The 11612-nt window shown below is 36.9% G+C and overlaps 1 protein-coding gene across 1 annotated transcript; it reads right to left on the bottom strand.

Annotated features, from left to right (window-relative positions):
* Positions 1 to 7745: 7745 nt before the first annotated feature.
* Positions 7746 to 9851, bottom strand: LOC120093139 (acidic proline-rich protein PRP25-like). The gene is made up of 2 exons (XM_039108536.1): positions 9794 to 9851; positions 7746 to 8182 (listed from the first exon to the last, which is right to left on the bottom strand). The coding sequence occupies exons 1-2, from the start codon at positions 9849 to 9851 to the stop codon at positions 7746 to 7748; spliced, it is 495 nt and encodes a 164-aa protein (XP_038964464.1).
* Positions 9852 to 11612: the final 1761 nt, after the last annotated feature.

Genomic DNA, 11612 nt, shown 5'->3' with positions numbered 1-11612 from the left:
CATCACCGCCTATCATATTCATACAAAGGTGGTTATAAAGAAGAAATGGCCCAAGGTAAACACCTTCCAAATGTTTTCTGTCAGCCTTCTCTAAGACTGTGTGTGTGTGTGTGTGTGTGTGTGTGTGTGTGTGTGTTTGTACACATTAAGTATACTTATGTATGTACAAAGATTATAGATAGGCATTATATATCCTATACAAAGATTACTATCATATAATGATGTAAGTAATATAAGGAGTATACGCTAATAATTTTATTCCTTATATATAAATATATGTTAAAATATATAATGATTTTGCATATATATTAACTTAAGAATCATGGGACAATTCCAAAGTGGAATAAACAAATTTTATACAAAAATAAAGTAAAATTTAATTAGTAAGAAGTTCATGTATATTTCTCAACTATGTCTTCAAATGTCTAATTATGGGGATGATATTACTCTAAATCTCTTCCAAGGCCAAATGACTTGCTGTAATTGACTGATTGGAAGCCCATGTTTGTTGACACTATTGCTATTCATTTTCCTGTTAAAAGTCACTTCAGTGATCAAGGCAAAGCAGGAATTGGCAAATTTAACAAAGATTGTTTACTGAGATGCAGAGTTAGACTCTCTTTCACAATGAGAAAAATGCATGGCTGTTGAGAGACCAAGATATTGAAGCAGTCTTTCCAGTTCTGTATATGTCTCTGATTAGAAACTAGTATACAGCTCATCCACTCCAGGAACAGACCATGAAACTAGGCCATAAGCAATCTGTACAAGCTTCAGACCTCAAAATACAGTAACATGACAGTAACATCTGCCCCCACCAGAGGAACAGTCTGAAGAGAGCCACAGGATTGGGAAATATCTTGTCTCAGGTTAGACCATCTGTTCTGGGAATCCCAATCTGTGGTTATTCATTCATGACTCAGAATTGCAGTCTGTCTAGTGCATTTCTATACCCACCAGTGAGGTTTTAGATTACCTACTCCAAAGATAAATAAATAAAACAATGTCAGGGACTTGGCCTCTATGAATCACACTAGTGATTATCTTATCCTTCTGGAGAGTTTCCTATGGTTCCATACAAGAAGTCCTGCTCGAAATTTTCTGGGGTCATCATCATTTTGATGTGTTGATGACCCCAGCAAGCTCTTTGTTTTGGTAGAAGGAATGGTCTTTATTCTGGCATAATATCTGTGACTTGGATCTTCTTTCAGAGATTCAGAAAATATAACAGTATGAAATGTAAAAGTTTATATGATAACAGAAAAATGTTTAGCAGGATGTAAGCCATATGATGATCTGTTCCATATGGAATGGTTGTCTCTTGAACCTGAAAGGATTGCTGGGGCCACAGTAGACAACAATTGTGTTATAAAGCTAGAGAGAATCCTCTAGACTCCCAAATAAGAAATAGGACGAAAGAGTAAGTATTGTACAAATGATTATAGTGCAAAACACAGTGAACAGTCACGTGAATTTGCTAGTGACAGTAATTAGAAAAATATAAGTATACTGAAATAATATATACATTGTAAAAATCGGTACAACAAAGAGAACCATAGAAATACAACTGGCGGGTACTTAATAAACACATAACTAAAGTATAGTGTCTTTTAAATGGACTCTATCCTCACACAATTTCCAATTTTTTTTTGACCTTGTTAACAGATAGGGAGTGTAAAAACATTCCCTTCCCTATTTCTCAGATAGGGTGTACCACCCACTCCCAATTCTTATGGCATCCCCTTCTCAGGAGTATTAACTCGCTACGGGACTGGCGTCATCATCTTACACTGTAGCCAGACCAGACAAGATGTCCTCCGCTATATATATATATATATATAAATAAATAAAACAGGCTCCTCAGACGATACTTCCATGTCCTTAGATTGCAGTCCTAGTTGCTTAGGCACTTGACTTGATGGTTTACAAAACTCCAAAACCACACAGTGGAAAAGAGAAAGTAAATGCAACAAATGATGATGGTCTAACTTGTGTTGTGCATGTACAGGATTTTCACCCTGCCCAAAGCCCAAGTCCATGGGCATACTGTTTACTTCAAGCAAAGTTTATCTGTCACCTGCTTTTAAAGATTGTCATTGAGCCACTATATTTTATGCTAATTGTAAAATATTTTAAAACCTCAGATTTTTTTAAAAAATGCTTATAAATTTGCCTCAAAAAAGTAGTTTCTGTAGTGTCAGAATGGTCTTCCTCTTTTTCATTAAGTTAGGCGTTTTTTCCTGGTATGTATATGATAGAGGATCTACTGCTCTCTTTAGTGTCTCTAGAAAATAAATAGAAGCACCAATCTGGAGTCCCAAGATGGGTTTTTAAATGAGAATTTAGAGTCATTACAGTAGACCATAACTTTGTACTAATACAATATTTCTAATTAAAGTGTAAAAATAATGAGGAAAAACATTGGTACAAAATGATTTCACAAGAACATCACAATCTGAATAGTTACAGGTGATGTTCACTCACTATGTTTGATGTAGGCATATGCACCAGAAATTGGAAAGAATTTTTACTTATGATAAAAAGTCTCCCCAGAATCATAAAAATGCAAATCCCATCTATTTCTTCAGTGTAAAAAAATTAAGCTTTACTGGAAATTTGAGGAAATTCACTTCAGGAACTGAGGGCTCGTATAAGCAGAGTTGAATATGAGAACAACAGCATGTATGTAGAATCACTAAGACAGTGTTTAGGCATTCTACTGTCTATGGATGTTCAACCAAATTATCAAATTATCAAAATCCCCACATGCTTAAAATCTGTACAAATTATCATGTCTTCCTTGGGAGAAAAAGCAGTGTGTGTGTGTGTGTGTGTGTGTGTGTGTGTGTGTGTGTATTTTTGTGTGTGTTCACACACATTTCCAAGCATAGCTTATGAGTCTGTGATAGTAGATAAGACTGCTAAATCAACTTCTCAGAACTATCTCTCATCATTCAGGTTGGCTTGGCCACATTGGAAACATGAGAACTGCTCAATTCTATTGCCTCTCCAGGCTTTGTTTCCAGCATGTAAGACCTTGGCAACAAGACTCAGTTTTCTCTCCATTGCCTTAATGGAGACAATAACTCTTTGATTCATAGAAAGCTGTCTGAGCCATAGGTCGCATTTTGGATTGATTCCTAGCTCATTGGTTCTGTTAAACCGCAAAAATCATTATTCCAGATGGGAGAGTTTTTACACTACCTATCTGTTAACAAGGTCAAGAAATTTGGAAACTGTGTGAGGATAGAGTTCATTTGTCAAAGACACTATACTTTACCTTATATATTTCTACAAGATGTTGCTTCACAACAGTGAAGACACAATGCAGCACTTTATTCCAATTCCCTTAGTTGTTTTGGAATAATGTAGGATCTCAGAGAATGAGGAACATGGTCACATTGCACATTTTTCTTTGTATGTAGCTATCACTCAGAGTCAGCAATCTCTACCACCACAGAAACTCAACGTACCAATAGTCCATTTTCTTCTGGAATATGTTTGTCAGATCAATTATTAATGCTTTCTCTTTTCAGAGACACTAAACCATAAAAATTATTCACAATCTACTCAACACTATGATTTTAAATAGAGTCCTAACCAAAGAATTTTTATGGACCTTATTTTCTCTAAGTGGACTTGCCTTTCTCAAGAGGTTAAATAAATAAATTCAGTGTGTTTACTCTCTGACCCTTTTTATGGATGTAGTCATTGAGACAATCCAAGTCCAACACAGTTCCAAGGAGTGTATTCAATTTTTCTTCTGAAATGTCTCAGAGGGTAGAACACTGATAGCATGAATAGGATTACATAGACTCTGTAGTACTAACAATTATTTACTGGATGCTGGCTCTGTGGATAGGGAGAAGGAGAGCATTTGAGGAATCCCCAGCCAATACATTTACAGGATTTTTGAGATTTGCAATCAAAAGCTATAGTTTTTCTCTGGTCTCTTGGCCCTCAATTAGAATTCAGACATCTTTACTACAAACTGATCTACCTCCACTCCTTTAACTTCAGGAAACAGAATCTTCATTGGCAGAGGCCAAAATCATATGAATGTTATGTGCTGATATCAGCATAAGTGAAGGGGACAGAGATAGTCCAGATTGGTGTTTGTATAAGTAAAAAATAATGTATAAATATCATAAAATCAATATTATGTTACAAATACTCAAATATGATAAAACAATAAATTTAGCAACAGAAGTAGAGAGCATATTGGACCATAGGAAAAAAGCACTGAATGATATACACACATATTATTCACTAGACGTTATGGAAAAGTGGCTTTTCCGAATTCCCACTTTATTTGGCCATGAACTATCCAAATATGTTGGTCTTCAAAGTGTTTTGGGGTCATCATCCACTAATATGAACTAAATAATTCATATCTTTCTATATGTAGAATTCAATTATTATTAGATGCATATAATTGTTATATATGTATTCTCAGATAAGCAGATACCTAGGGGCTTCATCATGCATAGTTTACCTGGTAGCTTAGCACTGTTTTACTCCTGACTTTACAAATGATAATTTTTGCTGTTAGGTCTTCCATCACCTGTGTCCAAGTGGATATCTTTTTTATGATGCATTAATCTCTTTCACTCTTTTCTGATAATGAAGGAATGTTGACCAGTGGGCAAAAACAGGGTGACATTTACTAGAATTAACATAAGGCAAGGTTCATTTTTCACCATGATGTTACTTCCATACCAACTCATGGGTGAGCATGGACCTTCTTTTGTTCTTTCTATTTATATGAAAGTTAAGATAGCATGTGTTTGACTTTTATCCTGGTACAGTGTCCATATAGCAGCTGTTCTCAACCTGTAGGCTGCCACCCATTTCTTGGTTGAATATCTCTTTTATGTAGTTCTCCCAAGATCTTAAATACAACAGACATTTATATTACTATACATAACAGTAGCAAAATTGCAATTACGAAGTAGAAACAAAATGATTTTATGGTGTCACACCAACATAAGGAAATATACTGAAGCATCACAGTTTTAGGAAGCAGGAGAATAACTGTCATACAGCTTCTTCAGTATTACAGATGGTTATGGTCATAATCTGAAGGATATTTCAGGACCTTATAAGAACATCCTATATACAAATATTAAAAATATCCAGACCTTCTCAGATTTTAATACATCTTGGGAGACTTCACAAATTGTAACCTATCTCCATCCAATGCCCATATGAATTTATAAATCAAACAAAACCAAACAAGTCTAAAGAAAATGAGACATATAACACCTACTGATAATTAAAACCATGGCAAAGATAATTTTATGAAGAATGGGAGACACCGTAATCCACACTCAAGAAGGTTGGTTTTAAATATTCAGTCTCTTGCCCCTCTGTATTTTACCTCAACAAATCAATTCACATATTGAAACATATTTTGTATTAACAAGAGCAATAACAAGAAATTTATACAAGTGTAATGTGAAAATAACAGCTGCTTAGGTTAATAAACCTCTGTATTAGATGAATAATATTAATTGCCTATCAACAGATATGAGAAAATAAACATATGAAAAAAGGGATAAAACTAAAACTATTGCTCCAAATATGGCAGCATATGATACACAATGTTTAAATCAGAAATGGTTCAAGATGTTGAATAAGAGAAAAGACAATGTGTTTATGTGTTATATACAGTGTTCTATAATGTACTAAAAATGCTGGTTATTCAGAATGAAAAAAGTGAGATATTATTTAGAACTAATACTAGCAGTATGGATTAAGGAACCATTTATGTAAGAGTTACTATCATGTGGCAGAACAAAATGTATTTGGTTAATGACAACACTAATCAATTCCTTCACCCTCTCTATATCTGCCACGTCTCCACACAAATCTGATCTTGACCACCCCTTTCCACCTAACCCTTCTCTCTTCCCCCAAGTTCCTCTTTCCCTCTACCTCCTGTGATTATTTTGACCCCCCTTCTAAGTAGGACTGAAGCATCCAACTTTGGGCTTCTTCTACAACATACGATCTCTGAGATTTATCAAGGGTATACTGAGCTTTTTACTTAACATCCACTTATCTGAGAGTATGTGCCATGTGTGTTCTCTTCTGACTAATTTCCTCATTCAGAATGACATTTTCTAGTTCCATTCATTTGACCACTAATTTCATGAAGTCATTTTTTTAATAGCTTAGCAGTACTCCATTGTGTAAACCTCAAGATATAGAATCAATTGTCCTCTACTGACTCCAAATTTTCTAATCATTAATGAGAAAGGAATGACATCAGTGGAGAGATACTGGGTTATAAAGCAAAACAAAACAGTGGAATTGAATCAGCCAATATATTAACAGGATATGCCAACATAAGAATATAAGCCAGACAAGTTTTACATTAGAGAAATGGATTTTATATTTCTACAGAAAATGAAAAGCTCTGAATACCATTATTATCAATCAGAGTCACAGCAGCAAGAAAGGAGAATTAGAGGGTTCTTTGGATGCCAGATTAGAAACAAAGCGTACCCATGAAACCATACCAGTTTTCATGGACAGATTATCTTTTAATAAACTATTAAGAGAGGATTAAAATGATGCTTTTGATTCAGGCAGAAAAGGAGCAGTAAATGACCATGAAAGTGATATTTTTAAGAGGAGAATTCACAAGGTCTATGGTAGAATGAGTTAGGATACAGTGACATGTTTGTGCATGATAGGAGAACTGAAGGAGCTTTTTCTTCTGGACTTCAATAAATTGATAGGTAGACGTTGGTAGCCACAGAAGGAAGTGACAAAATATGGCTTTGGCAGGGGAAGCTTTAAGAATGTAATATAACAACTTTGAGCATGGTAGAATTATGTGGGAGAAGGGCAAGCCACACTCACAAAGATCAAGCTGGCTTGTGTCCCTTCAAACAAATCTGTCTAAACTTTTTAAATATTCTGAAGGATATGCTAAGGTCTATACTTTGATTTGGGTTCAGCTCAAGTATACTACAATGCTATAATATACCAAATTATCAGCGTGTTATTTTAAAATGTAAATAAAATTTACAACCCACTATGTTTTAGAGACCAGGCAAGGGAAAGCAGGAGAATACTTGTGCCAGGTAACTGGATTATGGACAATTGCTTAACTAAATTGCAAGAGCAAACTATAAGACTGGGTTGAGCACATGTATTATTTTCAGTCCTGAAATTCCATCCAGAAAAAAAAAAAGACAGCAATCAGAAGTTGCAGGTTGATCATTTTATTAATGTTGTGAATCTCCAGTTCTGACCCTGCCGTGACAGTTGAAAAACAGGAGGGAGAGAACTTCTTACTCACTTTCTGAAATAAAACATAGTGGAGACAGGTTACAGAGAGAACATGACATGTCAATAATAAGCAATAAGAACATGCAGATAGAAAACAAACACAAGAATGAAGAACATGATGAGATCTGTGTATCCTTATGAATTCATGAGTCCCAGCCATGAGGTAAAGGACCTTAGGAAGAAAAGGGCTCTTCTTGCCAGAAACATATACGACATGGCAATAACTGTGGAAGACAAAATTTGGAGGACATATTCTTCCAAAGTCATATATTCTCTCATGGAAATATCATTAAATATTTAATACAGATATGTTTTTGGGTTAAGGATAATGTCATTTCTACATATTAGGCTGGTTACTTTCTATACCCTGAAAAAATAGAGTTCAGTTGTCTGCAACACAGCAAGATGAAAAATATGAGTCATACCTTTCAGAGGATTCTGGTTTACTGAGGACCCAAACTCTGGAAAGATCCCTGTGGTCTGCCGAATTGGGGACCTTGTGGTGGGCTTTGCTGGTTTCCAGGCTGAGGAGGTCTCTGCTGTGGGCCTCCTGGTGGGGGTGGGCCTTGGGGCTTTCCAGACTGAGGTGGTTTCTGCTGTGGGCCTCCTGGTGGGGGTGGGCCTTGTTGGTTTCCAGGCTGAGGGGGTTTCTGCTGTGGGCCTCCTGGTGGGGGTGGGCCTTGGGGCTTTCCAGGCTGAGGTGGTTTCTGCTGTGGGCCTCCTGGTGGGGGTGGGCCTTGGGGCTTTCCAGGCTGAGGTGGTTTCTGCTGTGGGCCTCCTTGTGGGGGTGGGCCTTGCTGGCTCCCATTAGCAGGTGGTCTTGGTGGGAATCCTGGTGGAGGTGGTTTCTGATTTGGTGTCTGGTCTAGGCTCTGAAGTTCTAAACGAATAAAGAAAATGATCAATGAACTTAGTTATACATAACACATGGTCTTGGAATGCATGCATCAATGCTAAATATGCTTGCCACAATGATAAGAGTCATTGTCCTTAGACAAAAATAAAACAAAGAAATCATCTTATCCATGGTAGTTTGTTTGCCCGTTGCATTGTGAGACCAAACTGACTTTTGTGAATCTAAATCAAATCACTATGTTTCATGGTAAAAATCAAGTCCAAATGTAACCTTACACAGTATTAAATGAAGAAATTCAGCACAGGTTATAATCTTTGGGCTCCATACATTTTTCCTATTTTGTGTATAGAGTCATAGAGGAAAGAGACACTGTGCTTTTCCTGTGCTTTTCTTGCTGAAATAAACTAAAACACAGGCAACAAGACGTTGTGTGTAGACACTGAGGACCTTTTCTTACCATAGAGGAGTTAAAATCAGAACACTGTATCTGAGTTTTATTTCCTAGCCACCACATCTTTGTGATGGAAACGTTAAATTGCTCCTATTTTCAGTGAGGCCTGCCCTCTGGCTTATTCCAAATTAATTGCTCCCCCAGATAATGCTCTGTAGTGTAAAAGTTGGAGATTTTTTGCCTGAAATTTTTCAAATTTACATTCATCAGTTCTTAAAAGGAGAAATGACATTGTGGATTAGAAATATAAGTAATTAATAGAAAATATCCTCCTTGCTAACAGGCAAGTAACAAGATTGAAGATTCATTGGTGCTTGCTTGATATTATTGGGAAAGAGTGTTCACAGTTGGCCATTGGGAAATAAAGCATAGGATAGACTCAAAAGTGAGGTCAGAAAAGCAACTAGCATCCTACAGGCGGTAAGAGATTTTAGCCATGATCTGTCAATTTTAAGGGAAGTTTTAGCCAATGTCTATGAAATGACCAGCTAGCAGCAATTGGTAGCATCCAATGCTGACTACTATTCTGCGTGTCAACCACTAACTCACAAAATAAACTTCACTTTTGGTCCTCTCCATTGCCCCTCGAATCTCATTGGTTACACAGATATGTCATTATCTATCTGTCTATCTATCTATCTATCTATCTATCTATCTATCTATCTATCTATCTATCTATCTATCTATCATCTCTTTCTCAATCCTGATCCTTTTATCTCTATATAATTTATAACTTTTATATCTTCTTCTTTAATTAGTTCTTATGTTTAATTTGATGTCTTTTCAAGAAAAGGATAAACATCTGAGTAAATGATTGAACAAAAAATGGTAACACCGTTAAATATAAAATGGGTGTGGAAAAATGAAAATTGGGAGGATTCTATTTCTCTATGCAAAAGTTTCAGTTGTATTACTTCATTTGCCATCCTAAGAACGGCTCTGGTATGTTTTTCATTCTGTCATCATCCCTTAATGTACTGCACACCAAGGTTACTGGCACACATAGTTTATTTTAACTACCATAGTGTCTTCAAAACTGAGACTATCCATTTTTCAAAGCCAAAGACTCTGTGTTTTCATTTATCTCTCATAACTTGTTCTCTGTCCCATCTCCCTCCTGTCCTGCAGTGCTGTCTCTTTTAAAAAGAATCATGGTGCCCACAACCATATTCTCATACCATCACCTGCTTCCTGAGCATAGCTCAGGGTCAGCAAGACCGCTGTGAACAGGACCACCAGCATCTTGGAGGAGGCTCTGGTGTTTCTCCCAAGTCTGTGCTGGAATAAGCAGGGCTCTGCCTTTATAAGTCACACCAGAAAAATGGCACCTTTGAATTCCATTCTATGCTATTTCATACTTAACAGAGCAGGAAATCTTGCATCCCTGACTCCACACTGGGACATTTGCCCAGCAGGATGAGGTAAAGAACAGGTGTCAGTGCTGCCTTTCTCGATGGTACAACAAGGATTATATTGAATTTGAAAGAAATCATGTTCAAGAGAATAGACCAGATATTGAAGTCATAGGATCATCAGTATAGGCATATCTCATTCTATTTGATGAGACTGTCTGTATAATACTGTGTGTTGGGGGTAGAAGTAGTATGTGCACACCTGTGTTTAAATTGTTAGCAATGAATTATAACAAGATTGAACCAGGTCACTGTCTCTAATCAGTAGAATAGCTTCAATTTTATCACATATATGTGTCCCTATATGTACTGTACTTACTTAATATTGATGGTGTCCAGTTTATTCATATACAAATTTGAATTATTACACCCAGTCAGCTAACCCTCAAAAAGTCTGCCCACTATTCTGTTGACCTAACCCAATAGTAGCAACATTGGCTGGTAAAACATATGTTCTAATATTTCACTAAAATCCAAGTAAAAATAACCTGGAAACCCATATTTGATTTATACAAGTCAGTATTATGAATCTCTAATTCCTTGATGATTCATTGGATCATTATATATTTATAAAGTCCATAGACAGTTCCAACTTTTCAATTGTCCTATTTAAGTTGCTTATGGCTATAGTATGGTGCTGCACATGGCAGCAATCTACTTGTTTCCCTCAATGTGTCAAGCACATACAACTATCACGGTTTTTAATATCAGTTAAAGGCGCTGTCTTCAGAATGACATTCAACGCAGTTTATATTCAATTTTCTGAAAGCACTTCATGTCAAACTTCCCCCTAGCCCCTCCCCCTCCCCTTCCTTATGGGTATTCCCTTCCCCATCCTCCCCCCATTACCGCCTTCCTCCCAACAGTCACATTCACTGGGGGTTCAGTCTTAGCAGGACCAAGGGCTTCCCCTGCCACTGGTGATCTTACTAGTATATTCATTGCTACCTATGAGGTCAGAGTCCAGGGTCAGTCCATGTATAGTCTTTAGGTAGTGGTTTAGTCCCTGGAAGCTCTGGTTGCTTGGCATTGTTATTCATAAGGGGTATCGAGCCCCTTCAAGCCTTTTCAGTTCTTTCTCTGATTCCTTCAACTGGGGTCCTATTCTCAGTTCAGTCATTTGCTGCTGGCATTCGTCTCTGTATTTGCTGTATTCTGGCTGTGTCTCTCAGGAGAGATCTACATCTGGCTCCTGTGGGCCAGTACTTCTTTGCTTCAACCATCTTGTCTAATTGGGTGGCTGTATATGTATGGGCCACATGTGGGGCAGGCTCTGAATGGGTGTTCCTTCTGTGTCTGTTTTAATCTTTGCCTCTCTATTCCCTGCCAAGGGTATTCTTGTTCCCCTTTAAAAGAAGGAGTGAAGCATTTACATTTTGATCATCCGACTTGAGTTTCATGTGTTCTATGCATCTAGGGTAATTCAAGCGTTTGGGCTAATAGCCACTTATCAATGAGTGCATACCATGTGTGTTTTTCTGTGATTGGGTTACCTCACTCAGGATGATATTTTCCAATTCCAACCATTTGTCTATGAATTTCATAAAGGCATTGTTTTTGATAGCTGATTAATATTCCATTGTGTAGATAT

This window comes from Rattus norvegicus, chromosome 4 (assembly GCF_036323735.1).
Source record: "Rattus norvegicus strain BN/NHsdMcwi chromosome 4, GRCr8, whole genome shotgun sequence".
NCBI classification, from domain to species: domain Eukaryota; kingdom Metazoa; phylum Chordata; class Mammalia; order Rodentia; family Muridae; genus Rattus; species Rattus norvegicus.
The sequence above is the reverse complement of the archived record's forward strand: the minus strand, read 5'-3'. Positions and strand labels throughout refer to the sequence as shown.